This window comes from Cryptomeria japonica, chromosome 6 (assembly GCF_030272615.1).
Source record: "Cryptomeria japonica chromosome 6, Sugi_1.0, whole genome shotgun sequence".
Lineage (NCBI taxonomy): Eukaryota > Viridiplantae > Streptophyta > Pinopsida > Cupressales > Cupressaceae > Cryptomeria > Cryptomeria japonica.
Window position 1 is genome coordinate 638,197,553 of NC_081410.1, and position 22,116 is coordinate 638,219,668.

Consider the following 22,116-nt stretch of genomic DNA (forward strand, 5'->3'; position numbering starts at 1 on the left):
ACTTTTTATAGATGTTGGGGTAGAACTAAGTAGACTTAATGGTTGATAAAAAAGCTAACTTTATAATCAAAGTTTGGTTGATAAAAAAGCTAACTTTATAATCAAAGTTGCCTGACTTTGTGCTATTGATTTGTTAGGATTCTACAACTTGTGTAGCTAAAAATAAACCTATATGTTTTTTTTGGAACTTTGTTGGCTATTTTGAACATTGAATTTTGTGTATTCAAGAAACCTTGGTGATGAAGATGGGTGTTATTTAAAGCAATCAAATGTGGCATTTGAAATTTTATTAAGTTTTTTTAATTAAAAAAAAAATCATTTTAGTTTTTTTTCTTTTTTCTTTTTTCAAAGATGTCTTTGTATTTGTCTTCTATATGAGAAACATGTCACAAACTCAAAGACACGTTATAGGGAGTGGGAGTCACGTCTCCTTGCAACAATATTTCTTTCTCTATAAAAACTAAAAATGGAATTTTTCCCATTCTTATTAAATAAAAAATATTTAACTTCAAATCAAAAGTTTGATTGAAGCCCATGTGTAAGAAGGGCAATTGGAGCTTGCTTGGTGATTATAGAAAAATGACAAAAATGCATGTATTCAACCCTAAGATTGTTGCTCTCTATGTCCACTACTTGAAACTTTCATGTGGTAGTGTCGCCATTGATGGGAAGCCAAACGAGTGGTTGAAACAGAGTTGTTGAAGATGAAAGATGGAATTTCATCAAACATATTGTTTCCTTGTATCGACAATCTCTTCAATTTGGGAAGAGCCCCCATCAAGGTAGCATATTGTTTCCTTGTATTGACAACCTCTCTAATTTGGGAAGAGTCTCCATCAAGGTAGGATGTTGGCTACTAAGGTTGCCATCCCATGAAGGGGCTTCAAGAACTAATTTTAAGGAACAAGGAGTCCACGTGACAAAACAAATTTTATATCTAGAATTAATTAGAATATTTTACTAATATATAGAAGCCCATACTTTTTAGTTTGCAATTTTTACTAAAATATGTAACACAATTTTTTATTTTTATAAAATCCCACCTTAAAAAATTTCCACAACAATTTATTTTATTTTCTTTATGACTTGTAAATTCTATCAATTATTTTTTTAATCATTCTAAATTTATAACTTTAAATATTCAAAATAATAAAATTAGACTACCAAACTTAAAAACTTTATAAACTACTCTACAAAATTAATATGGAACCACCTGCATGCTTTAATATGCTTTTCCTAAAATCTAAGCAAAATTATCGTTGGTTTTCTTTTGAGAAGAAACCCTACTCTATGGGACCGCAGCATAAGCCTGCTGCTATCTATGCCCACGGATGCCAGATTGGAGCAATTTTCCAGAGCCCGAGTAATGCATCCCTCTAACTTATTTCTATACAGACTTAGAAAACCCAACAAAGGCAGCCTTCCTAAATCTGTAGGAACGGTAGCCTTCGACTCATTGAAAGAAAGATCAATGAAACTCAAACGCCGGCTCAAGAAGAGAGAGGCGGGTATTTTCCCAGAGAAAGCATTACCCAAAAGTTCCAGGTATTTAATGTTCCCGCTCCTTCATCCTACGCCTTGTGTTTCTCCTCACAACAAATTATCAGCCACATTTTCAGTTTGCAGCTCCAACATTGAGGATTGATTGATGGGCGGGTGCATTGCTTAGACTCGCAATAGTCGAAAGTCATATTTCTAATGGAGAACACCGTTTGCAATATTTGTGGATGCATTGGAATGTTTACTGGGGGAGATGGGTTCTATTACTGTCAAGCATGTGGAACACAATCTCAAGATTTCGTGGAGCAGGTATTAGGGGATGATGAGATGATCGCTCAAGGCATTTACAATACTGCTTTTCAAAGAAAGTTACATGCTCCAGTTGAGTCCCAGGCTGATATTGATATGCAAGCACAAATTGATGTGTTTACACAAATGCAGAAAGTTAATAGGACTGGTGTTCAGAGTTATACACAGCTGGCTGGTGCAAGTGACTCAGATGATGATGCCATGCTGCGGGATTTTGGATCCCAAAATAGTTTTGCTACCGTGGATCCTGAAGCTTTAGCTTGTCAGATAAGAGAAAAATATTTGGATGGTATGCAAATAATGATTCAAATGCAATGCGAGACCTTAGTAAAGGAATTTGGAGTGAGCCCTTTGATTTGTGGGGTTGCTGGTCCTATTTGGTTGCATTTTGTCGCATCGACTCATGTTCTAGAACGAGGATGGGCCGAAGAATCACTCGAAGCTGCAGATGCCCTATATGAAGATCACAATGGGAGAAAAGGTAGTAAGATGAAATATTGTTGTTAATTAGTCTGTAGTCTGCAAGATTATTTTGAATGAACATTTAAATGAGAGCTAACATGTTTAGATTTGAATATCAAACAGAACTTTGTTTTTGATTGCATACCTGTAACGTGACTAGCTGTGGAGTATCAGATGAACTAGATAATAGCATGCTTAAACAATAACTTGCAAAACACATAACTATCCTTTGGAATTTGTCTCTTTGTTGCATAGCAAACCATGATTTTTTCCCGTTTACAAACTCTTTTGGCAGATTTTCTACAAAATTCTTAATTGTCTTTACTAGAATACTTATCTGCAAATCAGGAAAACGTAGGAATCTGCAAAAATGATCATTTTACCCTGTTCTCATATATCATTGCAAAGAACGAGATTCCAGTTTCCTTGCTTTTCCTCAGAATTCCACCCATGTTTACCAAGTGCGTTCTTTGTTTTTCAATCCCACTAAAAGTATCATGTACTTAATGGAACAAAACTCTTTTTTTTTTAAGTCGCTTTGGTTTCTTTAATGGTTTTTTCTAAAGGTATTAAGAGATGTAAAAAACTAAAAGATATTGTTTAAACCATACTGAAATTTTACAATTGCTTTTGCAGATTTTGATTTTAAAACTCGATACCAAATGGACAAGAAAGTCAGGGCAGAGCCTCGATCTATTTTGTACAGGAAAAAGGCACAGATTGTGTGGCAAAGGTCTTTGAAGGATCGGATTCCGCTGACCATTTCTTTAGCTATTTCATTCTTGGCCTGTCATATTGCTAGGGAAGCAGTTCTGCCCACAGACATGATTAAATGGGTATTGGAGGGGAAGCTTCCTTATTTGGCTGCTTTTGTGGACATTGAAAAGATTTTGAGCTCAGTGTCAAGTGAATGGCCATTGAGTGCAAAATTTCTGCTGAGGCCAAGTCGAGCGCTTTCGGCACGACAATTAGAGTTGACATCAGGATGCCTTGCAAAACGGATTGGTCTGCAGCTTCCTCCTGTAAATTTTCATTCAATTTCGCGTCACTTTCTCAGACAATTAGGTTTACCAGTGGATAAGATTTTCCCTGCTTTATCAAACATGTATGATTGGTCATTGCCTCCTGGTTTATGGCTATCGGCAGACGTTGCTGACATCCCAACTCGCGTTTATGTAATGGGTATGTTGGTTGTTGTCATAAGGATACTATATAATATTCATGGTCAGGGTTACTTTGAAAACAGTGTAATGGACAGTGCTGCATCTGCTTCTGACTCATCTAACAAAACCTGTAATCAAGAATTCTCAACGGATCAGTACAGAACATCATACAGATCAGGTGGCTCTGGCCTGAATGATGTCAATAATAAAAAAAATTGTCTTCCTGTAGATCTGAGTGTGAACCAACTGGGAGATCCGCCTACTAGTTTAATTGGGAGTACGGCACATCTTCAGGATCAAGAACTAGATGCCACAATTATGTTATTGAATCTTGAAACTTGGCATCAAGATAATACTGATCGGTTTGGTAAGTGATTTATAGTTTTGTTTCTTGATCACTTTTGCCGTGCCTATTTGACACAACTCAATTTTTATCTGAGCATTGCTTTATTCATTCTAGTTTTTGCTCTTATCCGTGTGCTCTTTTGAACTACAACCAAAAGGAGTGTGGTTATTAATCTAAATTTTTATGTGTAGTTTCTACCTTTTAGTAAAGCTATTCCTCCAAAAATATAGTATACAATCACATAAATTATAAGCATATATTAGCATTATAAACCTCCTTTATGGTATACAACTACAAATAATAATAGAATCAATGAAAATTTGTCAAAGCAATTGCATACACATAATCATAGAATCACAACTCTCTTTTGTACTGCGTCTTTCCTATACATACATTTACATACGACTGGAGAACAACTTGTTAGAGGATATTAAATACATGGGTGAATTCAATTGTTGTTTGCCCCCTATCGCTGCAGGGAAGACAAGTGCTTGAGGGAGTTACCCTCTTGATATATACTATATGGTAAATATACAGTGGCAATGCAATACTGTGAAATGGTTTAGAATGCCTCTCTTTGAGGATAAGGGATGTAACCTTTGTTGATTTTAACACTTTCAGATTAATGTAAACTCAGAAAATCAGAATTTAATTATTGCTAACTAAATTGATTAGATTAAAGATTTAGTTAGCAATAATTGAATTCTGATTTTCTGTGTTTACATTAATCTGAAAGTGTTAAAATCAACAATCTTTTCTCATGGGCTAATGATATACACCCAGAAAGGTACTTGTACTTAAATCCTTAGTTTTCAAACTCAGATGATGGCTTGTCTCTTTCCCATTAGCTAAGCTGCCTTAGTCTCATGTCCAACTCTGCTGTGACTGCTGCCTGTTGCCATTTATGGTGCTTTGTTATACAGGTAATGGTCATGGATGTTATTTTTGTGACTCAGATCAGTAATTAGACTTTCATTATTTAATTATTTGCTAACATTATGTAAACTATAAACAAATAAATGAAAGAGTGAAAGCAAGTGCATAAGAGACCAACACAAATACCCTGGGAAAACCTCCAAGGAGGAAAAACCCAACACTAAAGATCCACAGGTCAGATTATGTATTCAATCTTGAATTGTACCAATACAATACTTAGCTGGTCTCTTTATCCTCTTATCAGATCTGCTCCTTTTGTCATCTCAGATCTGCACTTCTAATTTCACCAAGTTTGCTCTTTAATGCACTCTCTAACAGAAATCAGGAACACCAAATGACTTTGACTTCCTTGAATAAATTCGCCTAGTTCACTTCTTAATTTCACACACTTAGTAGCAGAAGAATTTCACTGATTGCATGGAATGAATTGATTGTATGAACTTGGCAAATGATCTTTATTTATATGTGCATCTAACCTTAAGTCGGCCTTAATTGAATGTATATGTTTGGCGCCAAAATTGGTTTAGTGTGGCGTGATCAATATAGGGCTGGACCTGTTTAGGGGCACGCTACCCTCTTTAGGTCTAGTCTACACGTTAACCTTAAAGGGGAAGCCTAGCCCAATAGGGGTTCAGATGTTGCCTTTAGGCAATCTGAACCCTATTTCCTAGTTACGAACAATACTCCCTTTTAACTAGGGAAGAAGAGAATACATAATCTGAACCTTTAGAGTTCCATCTAGCACACAAGCATAGTATGGATCTAGCACACAAGCATAGAATTACATCTTCCACCTAGCACACGAGCATAGGATGGTTCTAGCACACAAGCATAGAAAGTGTAATACACAAGTCCTTTCATTCTTGCACACTAGCGAAGAATGAACAAAACTCTGCATAGAGAATCACTGAGATTGAAACTCCCTCTCAACTAGGGTTTCATTTTCCACAATACCAAGTCTGTCTCTGAAGTATTCAAACTTCACTTTGGATAAAGGTTTGGTAAGAATATCTGCAACCTGTTCATCTGTGCTAATATACTTTTGTTGAATGGTGCCTCATTGCACCATATCCCGAATGAAGTGATGATGAGTTTCCACATGTTTGGACCAGTCATGGAACACAGGATTTACCGACATCTTTATACCTTTGATTATCACAATGAATAGTGGTAGGACCACTGGATTGACCAAATAATCCAACAAGAAGTTTGCGAAGCCATACTGCTTCTCTAGATGCAACAAATGCTGCAATGTACTTAGCTTCTGCAGTACTCAATGCTACCTAAGATTGCTTTCTACATGCCCAAGAGATTACTGCAGAGCCCAAGTTGAAGCAGATACCCGAAGTACTTTTCTTGTCCTTGACACTTCTTGCCCAATCTGAATCTGAATAGCCTTCCAAGAAGATTGAGGTATTAAGTGAATACTTCAGCCCATACCCAATAGAGCCTCGCAGGTATCTCAGAATGTGCTTGGCTGCAACCAGGTGAACAAGTTTAGGCAAGCTCATGAACTGACCGAGGGTATTCACAGCATAACAGATATCTGTGTTGGCATTACAATAAGTCTGTTGGTATGATGATATTGAGAAGGTTGTTGGAGATTGATGATATAATTGATAAAGGATGATTACTCTCTTAATAATATTATTTTGTCATTGATGTCAAGCAATTGATTTTCTGATTCAGTATGATGTTGCCATATCTTAAAGAGTATGTTTTGACGAGTATAAAGATGTCGGTAAGTGACACAAAAAGAATGTGAAAATGAAGGGGAGTAATAAGTTATTCAATGGGCAACTATTACCGAGTTAGACAGTGATGAGATTATGATATTTTGATTGGTTTGATATCCTATATATGTGCATTCGAAGATTGAATAAGAAGGAGAAAATATTTTATGCAATAGAATGAGTAAAGGAGCTAGTCGGTAAACACCAAGGTTATCAGTGTCGGTTAATGAAGACAGAATGTCTACCGAGTCAAGTTCAGTATTTACCGAGTATCAACCGAGCAGTAACATAATGCATTGGATGAATAAATACATTATTAAATGAAGGACGCCAATGAGCTAGAGATTTATAGAAGATTGGAATGTCGTGCAAGAAGTTTGTTAAGGATCAACGACAATGAAAATTCAAGAGTTGGATCTATAGCACAGATTGGATGGTCATAACCGAGCACAAGTACCAAGGAAGGAATACAAGTTTCAAGGCAAGATAAAACGTTTTTCAGTTCGAAGGATTTAATGAACCTAGTCAAGTTTGAAGATCTGATGGCTAAGATTAATCATGGGAAATGTGATTAAGGAGATTAAGCTCTTAGGAATTGCTTATAAATAAGGAAATGTTGATGAACAAAGTATGTAGGCAAATAGGAGAGTAGTGATACTATTGATACTGCAGAGGTGATTACTGAGTATAGAAGATTGAAGAACGGATTGAGAAGCTCAGCAAGGAGGAAGATAAGTCTTATGATAAGATTATTTTGAGCACATAGAGTCTGCTTTAACATTTTAGATGTGAAGTTGCAGATATATTTTATTACTGTTATTTATTTTTGTAAGTGACAGGAAATCTCTTAACTGAGTGGACCTAACAGTCTTATTTGTAAATCCTCTAGCAAGGTAACATTCTGAATGAGTGTTTGAAATCCTTTGACAAAGTCACTTCTAACAAAGTGCAAGATTTTGATTAATCTGAGGGAAATCCCTTGACCGGGTCACATCTAGCAATGTGTTTATGTAATCTTTAACAGGATTGGCTTTTAACCGAGCATACTCTAGAAGAGTATTTTTTTTAGTGGGTCCGAAATCCCACAGTGATTTTTCCCTATTTGGGTTTCCACGTTAAATCTGGTGTTATATGTGTTTTGTTGTTTCAAGTTTATCAGTTTATGAGTTTGAATGATTTACAGTCATAGTTGCATATCAAGTAAGTTCAACCGAGGTTGAATCTGGATAGATCATTGGATTGTGAGTTTATCTGATTCACCCCCCCCTCTCATCTAACTAACAATCTGGTCTAGTATTGACCAGATACATCAAGGATCCAATCAACTGCTTGTACTCAGATAGATCTGCAAAATCAGAGTTAGCTGCATAAATACTTAACTTCTTTAGGTTAGATTCCATAGGAGTAGACATAGGTTTACAGTCCATCATTCTAAATCTTTTCAGAATATCAATAGTGTACTTTCCTTGACTTAAAAAAATTCCATTGGATTTTTGCCATACTTCTAACCCTAGGAAGTAATGCATTAGACCTAAATCCTTCATTTCAAATTCTGAGGCTAATTCTTTCTTACATCTCATGATTAATTTATTTTCACCAGTGAGAAATAAATCATCCACATACAAAACCAGAATAAGCGTATCATCATTATATATCTTCAAGTAATTGTTAGCATCAACATCATTCTTAAGAAATCCTAAGCTTAGTAAGTACTCATCAATTTTTTCATACCAAGCACGAGGAGCCTGTTTGAGCCCATATAAGACTTTCTTCAACCTGCAAACATGAGAATCTCTTTTATAGTTTACATAATGTTAGCAAATAATTAAATAATGAAAGTCTGATTACTGATTTGAGTCACAAAAATAACATGGTATCAGACCTAAGGTGTTACTAACTTCAGATTTCAGTAAATCATTTGTTGTATCTAGTTGCTATTTGTTTTCAAATTAAAATGTCAGGTTTGAGGGCTGAAGATAGATTTGATGGAGCCCTTGACTTTGCTGCTTGGAAAGTCCGTATTCTATTGATTCTTGAAGAGAATGAACTGCTTAAATTCGTAGAAGAAGAAAGGCTGTCCCCTCCTGAAGATGCTGAAGAATTGAAGCAGTTCAAGAAAGACTCTCTCAAGGCCAGGAAGATCATAATTGAATCTGTTAAGAATCATCTTGTCACTGTCATATCAAAATTTGCTTCTGCTACGGAAATGATCAAACACTTGGAAGGGATGTATGAAGTCAACAACCTCAGCAGGGCTCTTGCTCTAAGGTAGCAGCTACTTCACATCAAAATGAAAGAAGAAGACTCAATCATGGCCTACTTCATGAAGATCAATGAACTAAAGGACAAGCTAAGTACTCTTGATTGCCAAATTTCAGATAAAGATCTTGTCATGATTGCATTAAATGGTCTACCTGATGAATGAGAACCATTCATTCGTAGCATTGGTGGAAGAGGTGAACGACCCAACTTTGAGCGTCTTCAATCTGATTGCATTGAAGAGGAATCTCAAATTGAGGTAAGAGGAAAACTCAAGAACTCTCACAAAGATGATAATCATGTTCTCACAACTAAGTCTAGGAAAGGTGGGCATTGGAAGAAAGAAAGGAGAAGCAAAGATTTTAGATCCTCCTCCTATGATCCAAGGAAGAAGTCAAGAGATTCCTCCCACATTCGTTGTTTCAGATGTGATAAGTATGGTCACTATGCTAGAGATTGTTTGAATGATCCGAAGGAAAGGGAAGCCAATTTAAATGAAGTTGCTGAACAAAATGAGGACTATCTTCTTATCTCTGCTCTATCAAGCAACGTTCCTACGGACAGTGATACTTGGATAATTGACAGTGGTGCCTCCAGACACATCTCAGGTTTTCGTGAGCATCTTTCAGATCTGATAGAAAAGGATACCAACCTTCATGTGGTAATCGGTGATGATACTCGGTAAAAGGTTCTGGTACTACCTTTTTAAAACTAGATTCTGATATTTCCTTACAACTCTGTGATATTCTTTTTGTACCTGGAATTAAAAGAAATCTTATTTCCATTTCTGCTTTAGAAGATAAGGGTTTGCAAATAGCATTTTCTGAAGGGAAAGTACTTGCTTGGTCTAAGAAATCTAATTTCAAAACTGCTCGTGTTATTGGAAGTAGATGTGATAGTTTGTATAAGCTTGCAGCTAACCCAATTCAAGCTCTCATTCATGAGGCCCCTGAATCATGCGAGCTATGGCATAGAAGACTTGGACATCTACACTTTCAAGCTTTTCCCACTCTTGGTAAAATGGTTAAAGGTATGCCTAAACTTAGTTTATTTCATGATGATGCTTGTAAAGGTTGTGCAATGGGTAAGAATGTGAAGACCCCTTTTCATAAAAGTGATAGTAGGGCTAAAGAAAATTTAGAACTTATTCATTCAGATTTATGTGGTCCCATGTCTGTAGCATCTCCTAGCGGCTTCCTTTATTATGTAATCTTCATAGATGATTTCTTTAGGAAAACATGGATTTACTTTCTTAAATCTAAAGAGTCTGAAGAAGTCTTAAATAGATTTAAAGAATTCAAAGCCTTGGTTGAAAATACTACTGGAAATTGAATTAAATGTCTAAAGTCTGACAATGGAGGTGAGTACACCTCAGGTAGTTTTTATGATTTCTGTATTGAGACAGGAATTAAGAGGGAGTTCCTGTGTTCCCTACAATCCTCAGCAAAATGGAGTTGCTGAAAGAAAGAACAGGACCATTGTTGAAGCTGCAAGAGCCATGATTCATGATCAAGACCTGCAACCTTTCCTATGGGCGGAGGCATCCAAAACAACAGTTTACATTCAGAATAGATGTCCTCATCGTGCTCTAAAGAATGTAACCCCTGAAGAAGCCTTTACAGGAATCAAACCTGACATCAGCCACTTAAGGATCTTCGGGAGCCCTGTGTATGTTCATGTGCCTAAAGAAAAACGAACCAAGTTGGATCCTTCTGGAAAGAAAGGCATCTTAGTGGGATACAGTGAATCTTCCAAAGCCTTCAGGATCTACATTTCAGGTCCAAGGTATGTTGAGGTAAGTAGAGATGTAACTTTTGAAGAAGATATTGCATTCAAAAGATCTAAAGGTTCATTATCTGATAATGATGATATCGTGATTGAAAATCAAGATTCAAATGTTGATACTAACCCTGAGATACAAAAGGAGTCCATTGACCTCTCGGATTAGGCAGTTCAGGATGATCCAACAAAACCCATGGACTCTACAGATATACCTAAGGATATTGTGGTCAGCAAGAAGAGGCCACTTTGGGTTAGAAACACTATTCAAGATGCTGAAGGATTTGCTACTCCCAGAGGAACCTTAAGAGATAGCAAGAGACCTCAAAATCACGACAACTACATTTCTGTAATGTGTAACATCATTGAGTCTGAACCTCTCGATGTCGAAGAAGCTATGACTCATCATGCTTGGAAATTAGCCATGGATGAAGAATATGGGTCTATCATCAAGAATGATGTTTGGGACATTGTACCCAGACCCAAAGGTAAGTCTGTTATCTCTTCTAAATGGTTATTTAAAATTAAGCATAATGCTAATGGTAGTATTGAAAAATATAAAGCTAGATTTGTAGCTCGTGGTTTTTCTCAAAAGGAAGGAATAGATTATGAGGAAACATTCGCTCCTGTTGCTAGATATACTTCTATTAGATCTATAATAACTATTGCTGCAGCCAAAGGTTGGGAGTTGTATCAAATGGATGTTAAGACAACCTTTCTCAATGCTGTTATTGAGGAAGAAGTCTATATTGAGCAACTAGAAGGTTATGTAATCCATAAAAGAGATTCTTATGTTTGTAGGTTGAAGAAAGCCTTATATGGGTTCAAACATGCTCCTCGTGCTTGGTATGAAAGAATTGATAAGTACTTACTAAGCTTAGGATTTCTTAAGAATGATGCTGATGCTAACATTTACTTGAAGATATATAATGATGATATGCTTATTTTGGTTTTGTATGTGGATGATTTATTTCTCACTGATGAAATTAAATTAATCATGAGATGTAAGAAAGAATTAGCCTCAGAATTTGAAATGAAGGATTTAGGTCTAATGCATTACTTCCTAGGGTTAGAAGTATGGCAAAAATTCCATAGTTCATTTCAAATTCTGAGGCTAATTCTTTCTTACATCTCATGATTAATTTATTTTCACCAGTGAGAAATAAATCATCCACATACAAAAACTAGAATAAGCATATCATCATTATATATCTTCAAGTAAATGTTAGCATCAGCATCATTCTTAAGAAATCCTAAGCTTAGTAAGTACTTATCAATTCTTTCATACCAAGCACGAGGAGCCTGTTTGAGCCCATATAAGGCTTTCTTCAACCTGCAAACATGAGAATCTCTTTTATAGTTTACATAATGAAAGAGTGAAAGCAAGTGCATAAGAGACCAACACAAATACCCTGGGAAAACCTCCAAGGAGGAAAAACCCAGCACGAAAGACCCACAGGTCAGATTATGTATTCAATCTTGAATTGTACCAATACAATACTTAGCTGGTCTCTTTATCCTCTTATCAGATCTGCTCCTTTTGTCATCTCAGATCTGCACTTCTAATTTCACCAAGTCTGCTCTTTAATGCACTCTCTAATAGAAATTAGGAACACCAAATGACTTTGACTTCCTTGAATAAATTCGCCTAGTTCACTTCTTAATTTTGCACACTTAGTAGCAGAAGAATTTCGCTGATTGTATGGAATGAATTGATTGTATGAACTTGGCAAATGATCTTTATTTATATGTGCATCTAACCTTAAGTTGGCCTTAATTGAATGTATATGTTTGGCCCCAAAATTGGTTTAGTGTGGCGTGATCAATATAGGGCTGGACCTGTTTAGGGGCATGCTACCCTCTTTAGGTCCAGTCTACACGTTAACCTTAAAGGGGAAGCCCAGCCCAATAGGGGTTTGGATGTTGCCTTCAGGCAATCCGAACCCTATTTCCTAGTTACAAACAATAATGGAACCAATCTTTTCAAACACCACCTGTAACAAATAACTTTGTTTTAAACAACATAATCTAATTTATTTAGTAAATAAGAGATGATGATAGAAACATTCATTAAGAAGTTTAAGCCATTTCCATTTTGGCCATTTCAACAGTGCATCTGGGTCAGGAACATGATGTGCATTGTGATGCAAAATATTGATCACGTCTCCAAGTTGTTGAACAGCCAGTAGCTAATCCTCATTTATATACAATGTTAATTGTAGAAAGCATTCCTGAGTCTTACCACATAAAAGCCTTTCATTTGTTTTTTGTTGAAAATCAGAATCTTGTAATAAAAGACTGGAACTATATTACTTGCTTCCTACAAGTGCTATAATAGAAACACCCTTCCAATTCCCATGCATTTAAAACTCAATAACTGATTTTTTCAACAGTTAACCAATTTATGTCTAAGGTTAACATTAATGTCTATACTAAGAAATGAATGAACACGAACCTTGCAGATAGCCAAGGCAACCCTGAATAGAACATTGGTTCCCTCACTGAAAAGCAGATCCCAAATCCTCATTGTAGTCTATTGAAGAATCCTCAAGACAACATACAAAAGTGTTGTAAGAAATAGAAAGCATCCAGAATAAGGAAGAATAAATATAGCTCTTCTATGTAGTCTGCATAATTTTTTTCAAATAGCAGCACAAAACGGGGATACCTCTGAAGGCAAGCTCTTTGCAAACAGACAGAGAAACCATTCTGTTGCTACGAGTGACACATCAAAGTCTAAGCTCTCAAAATTTCTAGCAAGCCTGGCACAAATGTGGAAGAACAATGTTGTATCTTACTGCAAGCTTTTAAACGCAACATTATAGATTACAGTTCTAGGACTCTATCTTCTTTCTAGAAAGAATTATCACATCCTTGTCTAGGGAACATTTTTGCAAGCAAATCCTTGAAAACCATTTGTTCAACATGGCATCCATATAAATTGTCTGCATAGCAGTCATTAAATAAACATTCTCTAAAAGCACAGCCAGTATCCTAAATGCATCCCCTGTTTCCAAAGCAGGAAAAGGATTTAATTGAGCCACAATGTCAGATTAAGTTTATGGTAATATTAAGCAAGCTTTTGCTCAGTTCTCAAATATGTGGCCATGATAGCTTTAAAAAAGAAGCACAAATAAATTAGTGTCACCTGACAATACCCAACATGAGAATCACAGAAGGAATATGCCACAAGAACTCTTCCCAGAGATGCATGCCCATCTTCATTATCCAGCCATGGGTGGTTAGGAAAAGTATGAACAATATCCCGAACATATCAGAAAATTGTCTATCAAATGCTATTCAATTGTGGGTTATAACAAAAGGCGTCCTCTTTCAAACAGTTCAACAAGACTGTAAGCATTGGAATCTTGACATTTTGAAATAGCAATGAACATATAAGTACCTCAATCAAGCATGAGAGTTACTTTATACATATTTTTCTGATAAGCACACTGCCAAACAAATCCCTATATTAAGTGCTCAGCAGAAAAACTGCAACCAAACAAATCATAAAAATATTGCATGAGTAAAAATTTCCTAGTTCACCCAAGTCTCGAATGATAATATTTTTGAGAAAAGATCCAAGTAATTGTCCCCTGATGCTGTTAGAAGATATCATCAAGACCCCAAGTTGTTTTATATTAAGACACCTCTGTTAGCATTTTTCTCTATAAGAAAATCCTCAATCTCACATTGATACTGTTTAGAGGGGTAATGCTTCAGTTTCATTTTTTTGGTATTCTGACAAAAAAACTCCAGTATGTCGTTCTGAGATGGTTGAATTTAATAGAATATATATGATCTTCATCCAGGCCCTACAGAATAGACTGCATTAAAACTAAGAGGCTACAGAAATTTCCTTCTAAAAGATATGCATGAATGCAATCGACTTCTTGTAGTTTTTAGAATATGGATTTGTGGTGCGCTTGAGAGGACTGATTGCCTAGAGCTTATTATGGCACATTAGACATAAGTTTGGGCCAGGCATTTGATGATTCCTATTTTTGGGTTACCTGTTATATTTATTTATATGCTAGCATGGGTTTTATAAGTAACAAGCCACATGGCAAGAAATCAAATAGTAATCCAAATAAGCAAACAGAACCTTTATGATACTTGCCTGGAAGTTACTATGGCACATTAAACATAAGTTTGGGCTAGCTAATTGATAGTTCCTCTGTTTGGGTTACCTATTATAGCATAGATCAATTGAGGGATTTCTTATATTTCAAATAAGAGCTGGATGTCTTGGCTAGAATTTGTAGCTAAATACAGATTTGGCAATCAGGATTATGGCTCCTTTCAAACCGTTGTTGAGTCATATCCTCAAAAAATGCTTCATAAGGTTGGGATTAGATGCGTTGGAGCCCTGTGGAAGGATTGGAAGTGGCATGCAGACACTCTTTTACGGGATTACAAATCTTTAAAGGATATTCATGGATTTCTCCTCACTTGCCCATGGTTCAAAAACTTAATGACAATGTAATCTTCATTCCTCTTCCACTAAATTGTACTACATGTTTCAAATAATTTGGTTTGCCATTTTGCAAGCCAAAGTGGCTCATTTACTAGGGTCTTCTCATTGGATCTTGGCTTATCCATCTACGTGTTTCCAACTCCCTCTATCTTTATTATGGATATATGAAAACTCCTAAGCATCTTTTCTTATCTTTCCCATAGACCAGGCTATGTAGACCTGGATGCATTAAACCCTTTTGGCTTGAGCTTCTATCCTAGCATATTATTTTTCTAGGAAATTGGCCAAAATGTTATTTGAGATTCATTTGGCCTCTGAAAAATTCTATTAAGCATATGGAAAGATTAGAATGCTACTTTAAGTTTTGGAGCTATCAAGGATACTCACTTTTCCATGTATACTAAAGCCATGATACACATTAAATGTTATGTTACAAATTCAGGTCTAAGCCAACAAAGTTGCTTTGGAAGTACCTGATTTACAACTCCTAAGCATCTTTTCTTATCTTTCCCATAGACCAGGCTATGTAGACTTGGATGCATCAAACCCTTTTGGCTTGAGCTTCTATCCTAGCATATTATTTTTCTAGGAAATTGGCCAAAATGTTATTTGAGATTCATTTGGCCTGTGAAAAATTCTATTAAGCATATGGAAAGATTAGAATGCTACTTTAATTTTTGGAGCTATCGAGGATACTCACTTTTCCATGTATACTAAAGCCTTGATACACATTAAATGTTATGTTACAAATTTAGGTCTAAGCCAACAAAGTTGCTTTGGAAGTACCTGATTTACAAACTCTTGTAGAGCATTGAGCCAATTCTATGTGTACTATTGCTCATGTGATACCATCTCCTACCAGTAGGGATGCTTCTCCTCCATATGGATACCATCATGGCCATAGCCACACTGTTCATTCCAAGCATGGCTCTCACGAATCTCATGGATTTCCTTATCATAGAAGATGTGGTTGGTCTCCTTTGCCACATCGCTAGTTGTCTACCTCTTAATGTGATCATGGTTTTTTCAGTTGGCACAATAGTGTAAAGTGCCCCAAGCTGGTCTTGCTACATCTCATGTTCAAATAACTCACGTTGATCAAGAAGAGGAAAAAGATGTAGAGGACCCCATCATAGGCTGGGAGCCTATTCCTAATGATAAAAACATCCTGGATGGCTAGTGTAACCTCCCTATGCAAGACCTTCCTTCTCCTTTACCAGAATTGCTTTAGTTGCATAATGATATGATCACTTTTGTTTTGTGTGTGGTCTCTTGCATTGATTTTTGGGGGCATTATTCTATTCCACCCATCTTTCTTGTGAACTATTATATTCTATAATAACAGTTTAGTTTAGAAAGTGTACCTTTCATCATAAAACATAGTATCCATAAAAATTGGGAAACAGCTATACAACTCCTAGAATGTACCAAGGCATCATTATCCTTTACACATTATAATAGATGTTGGGTGCATTCTAGGGTCTGGATAGCCATTTCCTAAAAATTGTCTCCATAGATTTATTAAAAAACCATTCTCCAATGAATATAGACAACATCCAAAATATCTTCTCTCCCATTTTCATAACTAACAATAGAAATTGTAGTCACATAAATCTGTCCACTTAATTAAATGAATATTTAATATTTATTTGATTAATTAACCATCAGTCAACAGTTAATAAAATTAATATTTAATTAATTCTATCCTTATCCTCTTCTCCTATTAATTAAATAAATTATTCAATTTATTTAAAATAATTCGTTAAGTCACATTTTAAATCGATTAAATGAATAAAACACATTTATTTAATTTAGCCCCCTTTTCTCATTTAAATAAATAATAAAATATTTATTTAAATCCCTAAACTACCCCCCCCCACTTGCATTCTCCTACAAATGCAAGTTGCACCTATTTGGTTGTTGAAATAAAGTAATTTTATTTTAATTAAAATCCTATTTTCTCTCACCCACCAAACCCACTTGCATCCTAAACCCATTCTAGATTCTTCTAAACCATTCCTAATTAGCCTAATCACCCTTTCTAATTATTGTCACATTCCTAAGCAACTTGAAGTCACTTCTCAAAGCCTCAAAGCCTTTGAAAAGCATTAAAAGCTTTTATTCTCCAACAAGCTAACCCCTAAAGTCTTCCAAACGATTAATGGTTCTTACATAACAAATTATGGCTCTTACATAACCATTAATGGTTAAACTCAACTCACCACCGTGGTTAGAGACTTTCCCTCTAACTTAACCCTCATTTAACTCATGGGTCTCTTCAAGCATTCATTGCTTTGACCATGGTTATCCCCACTAACTCTTGCACAAGAGTTTGTCCATTGGATAAAGACATTATTCATTAGATAAAGACTTTATTCATCAACTCAAGCCTAACCTTACCTCCTAAGGTAACCTTCAAGTCATCTCAAGCATTTAATGCTTCTTCCCTCTGCTCTCAAATCATCTCATATTGACATTTGTCATCCTGGGATTGGGTTGAAATCCCTCACATGGATCATCAATCCTAACCCCTGTTGAGATTACTCAATCTCAACCATCTATTGCTCCATATTTCCTATAAATAGAGCTCATTTCCTTCTCCAAAAGGATCCAAAATCTAGAAATCTTGTATGCATCAAACTTATAGTAAATTTGAGAGAGAATTTAGAAGCACTTTTCTTTATTATTTTGGCTAAAATGAACATAGATTAGTTAGGTATTTTCTCATATTTAGCTTGTTGGCATTTGCATAATTAGACATTCTCATAATCTTGAATCTCCATAAGACATCCATAATAGTGCAAAAAGTTGAGGGCTACACTCATGTGGAACTTGGAGAGGAGAGGAACAAGGGAGGAGCAACTATGAGCATGTTGGAGGGCATCTTGAAGGGTTTTGTGTCTTTCCTTCATTTTTGTGTGCTTTCCATAATATGTTTTATATCTCTCTTGATATGCATCCTTAGGATTATAGTTTCGTGTGTGTCACTAACAACACTAACGTTTGAATCTTATGTTTCTTGCATCCTTTTCAGCGTGCATCAGAAACTAATTGCCTAATGTAGCTAAGTAGAAAAGGACTCATTGTGCCAATGTCTAAGATGAAACTCAAAATAACACCTTATACTCAGTTATAGGTCCTCTAATATGAAGCTCTATTTCCAAACATTTGTAGGAATTAGAGCTTAGGAAATGAGTGCATAAACTTTTGAGATTGGCATTTATCTACGAATATATGTCTTAGGTTGATATTGGGTCTATTCTAGTATAATTGCAATTTAAACTTAGGAAAGGCTAGGAATCTACTCCTATAAAATTATTAAACTAAAAAAGCTTTTGATGATCAATTCAAGCCAAAATACAGGAAAAAAAATCTAGCTAGAAAATATTTGAAAAGCTTAAATATCTAAATTGATGGAATTTGCATTCAATGTTGATTCTATGAGTGTAGAAACATTGGGACTTTTAAGAACTTGTCAAATATAGCCAAGATCCAGAGCACAATGAATAGAGAGAGACAAAATATTGATAAGAATAAACTGTATTCTAATCAAGATGCAAAATAAGATCAACTGGATCATTTAATACAATGTAAGATGAGCTTGCTTATAAAGGCAAGGCCATATCGATATGTGAGCACACAATCATGACATGTGGTTCAATGAGAAACAAGGGTAGGTGAGGGTAGGTAGGAGAAATAATAAAATATTCCACAAGAGGTGAATCACCCACCGAAGTTGGAATGTAATAACAAGATAAGACCACAAAAGGTGGAATTTCTCCTACATGCATCATCCCTATATGCGCACTTCCCTAAGTGTCTCATATGCAAACTACTATGAGATGCATTATCCTAAGTCAACTTAAGTAAAGTGTAATAATGAGACATAATTTACACCAATTGGATTGATAACTAACTATGCGTTTGCGATTTGTATGCATAAAGGTGTGTGCGGCACTCAAATCCAAGGAAAGGATAAGATCTTATTGTTTCAAAATATGGATATTGCCAGTATAATTCATTTAAATCTGAGGAAAGAAGAGGTGCTCCTTTATGAAAGTATGTGGAGGATTTGGAAGCTAAAAACTCTCCGACTTACTGGATTAATCTAAGATACAATGCAGAACAAACCCAATAACAAGAGATTTAAATACACATGAAAATCTAAATATTTTGAGTTTAAGCTAGATAGTTTCAGACCAATGGCATTGGTGCAAAAACATTGAGATTGGCACTCTAGGGCCCAAGTTATAATGGCACATGGTAGTTAATTGCATTACACAATCTAAGAGTCAGGAGTTTAATCTATATAAATATGGGTTGCACTAGTGCACATTTAAATTTAAAAAATGGCCAAGACATATGTAATAGTATGGATGCACGCTCGTATAGATCCATATCTATTTAAGAATATGGATATGTATATACAACTGCATTCAAATATGAAGAAAACGCCAAAACTTTAACCTATAAAAACATGAGAATATGTTCACATAGTGAACTGAAATTTAAGGACAGGACAAGAGCTTGCTCTGTCAAAAAATTGGTATGTGCTTAAATTGCATTCAGTTTTAAACAAAGACTAAGAGCTTACCTTGTGAAACTACCGGTATGTACTAGTGTAATTGCATTTAAATCTGGAGGGAAGGCAACCAACATTATGAAAACATATGTATGTGCAAACATAACGCATCCAAATCTAAGGACATGCCAAGAGTTTATCCCTTAAGAATCTAGGTATGTACTTGTATATTTGCATTGAAATCTGAGGAAAGGCTTAGATCTTACTCTATCAAAATATCTGCATGTGCTAACTGTTAAGTGAATTTCCATTCAAATCTAAGGAAAAGGCAAGATCGTATTTTGTCAATGTGGTTTGTAAATGGTGAGGATTAAGAGCACATCTCACTTGATCAATCTGGCTGGTAGCAGGAGTAACCATGCCCTCAACAGCCTGAATAAGATCTTGACAGTAACTGTGGGAAACAGTGGAGAGCTTCTAGTAGCTCCAGATGCCATTAACCACAGCTTGTCTCACAACAGGGGGACCTCCCTGTCTTATGAGCCTCTTCAAAACAATGGTATTGGTGAGAGTTGACAGAGAGAGAGAAGAGACAAAGTTTCCATTGTCCTTCCAATAGCGGGCTTGCAGATACCAGGCAACCTCTTTGGCAGCTTCCATTGAGCGCCACACACGGACCTGCTCTTTCACCTTCTGTTTCACTTCATTCAGCACATTTACCTCCTCGATGGAGCCATCAACTTTGAACGAATAATTGTCCTCAAACTTCACATTCCCGTTCCAAAACATTTTGCATTTTGCTATATCTTCTACTACATTTGCTCCAGACATTTTTTATAGTTGTTGAGTATGTGATAAAATTGTATAATTTAAATGTGAGTACCATGGACGTTGGATATACAATCTTTCTTTCTTTCTTTCGTTCATTCAAAACTGTTTTCTTGAATTCTTAACCATCAACAGGTAGTTCTTATCAGTAAGGCAAGATTTTTAGAAGGCATTATATTCAAATATCATTGGGTATATGTGGACCCTAGGGATCAACATAGAAAGGGCATTTCGTGATTATCCTCACCAAAGGAAAGCTTCTTTTGAAGTGGCACAATTCATGTGAATGTTATTATTGAAAAGCACTTTATTTTTTGAAGGTCCTAGGAGAGAGGGACCAGTAGTTGTTCAGGATAACTTCCTCAACATGTAGTTGTTACATAGAATAATAAATATTGTAAAATGTCTGATTTTATTTTGAAATGTGAAATGGACACTTATCTATCTACAACTAAGTTTTGTAGGTATGACTCATCATGCAACTTGTCAAAATAGCATGTCTAGTGTGAAGTATCCCAAAAATGAATTTTTAAAGATTCAACCAAAACTTAATCTAAAAATACCTAATAGTTGAACCAAAAAAATATCATTTGTTATTAGTAGAATATCATGTTTTTTATGTAAAATATAACTTATATGCAACCTAAATAGACCAAATATCTATTTGTAACCATAAATCTTCGTTATCTTTAACTTCTATAGCCAACACAAATGGATCAATAGTTGAACATAAGAAACTATTTGTTGTTGTCAAAGCAACACATTATTATATAAAATACAATTTATATCAAACACAAATGGACCAATAGTTGAACACTTAAACCTTTTGACAGTCTTTCACATTTCATGGAAAAACACGGGGTATTTATTGTGCCCACCTTTTATATTTGTGATAGGACAAATTATCAATAAGAAATACTCCAATGCATATACATTGCTACCCCAATAGTTGTACACATAGGAATAATATTTTTCACTATGACAACAATACTTGTTTAAATGATTAAAGTAAATAAAAATACTTGTTTAAATGAGTATCTTATTTTATAAATGACACTTAAGTGAATAGTTATGATATTTTATTTGAAACAAAACTTCATTTGTCTCACTTGTTAATTAATGTATTAATGTTTACTTGTTTAAATGAGCATCTTATTTTATAAATGACACTTATAGTGGATAGTTATGATATTTTGTTTGAAACAAAAAAAATATTTGTTTCACTTGTTAATTTGAATTAATATATTTATGTTTTTTCATATAACATTCTTTGCTTCTCATGTGTTCAAGTATGGGTCCATTTTGACCAACATTTGGTTATTTTTTGATTTACATGTGGACTATTTATTTACAATATAAAGTATAAATATGTGGCAAGGCTGGATATTAGAAGCACAAGTGGGTGTACAATAATTGAACCTTGTACAACTACTGGTTCCTCACCCCTATACCACATACATTAAAATTGTTGATGCTGGTGGTAGACCTGGGAAAATATATCTACCTAACAACAATTCTTAGGTCTTTCAGTTTGCTTTTGATCCCCAAATTTGTAGAATAGGAGTGAGGCTGAACTTATAATTTTGGTGCATTTTCTTAGTCAGCTGCAAGCTCCTAGGGTTTTGCTACCCTGAAATTATCCAACTGCCAAGGCCTTTGCGTTTACCTAGTCGTTACCCTGTATTGTCCACTGTTGTTACCTGCTGTTCTTCATCATTTCTCGACCATTGCTGGTTTGCCTTATTCTGGTCTACATTATATGCCTGAATCAGCTTTTCCTCATCTCTTAGGTCTTAATTAAG

At 35.4% G+C, this 22,116-nt stretch overlaps 1 protein-coding gene across 1 annotated transcript in view; it reads left to right on the plus strand.

The window, feature by feature from the left end:
- The first annotated feature begins 1,224 nt into the window (after nt 1-1,224).
- The window catches only part of LOC131068665 (TATA box-binding protein-associated factor RNA polymerase I subunit B), a 91,401-nt gene continuing 70,509 nt past the window's right edge, over nt 1,225-22,116 (plus strand). Inside the window, exons 1-2 of the mRNA XM_058003904.2 lie at nt 1,225-2,290; nt 2,908-3,801. Coding sequence (XP_057859887.2) covers nt 1,699-2,290; nt 2,908-3,801 — 1,486 coding nt within the window. The 5' untranslated portion in view covers nt 1,225-1,698. The remainder of the gene's footprint in view (nt 2,291-2,907; nt 3,802-22,116) is intronic.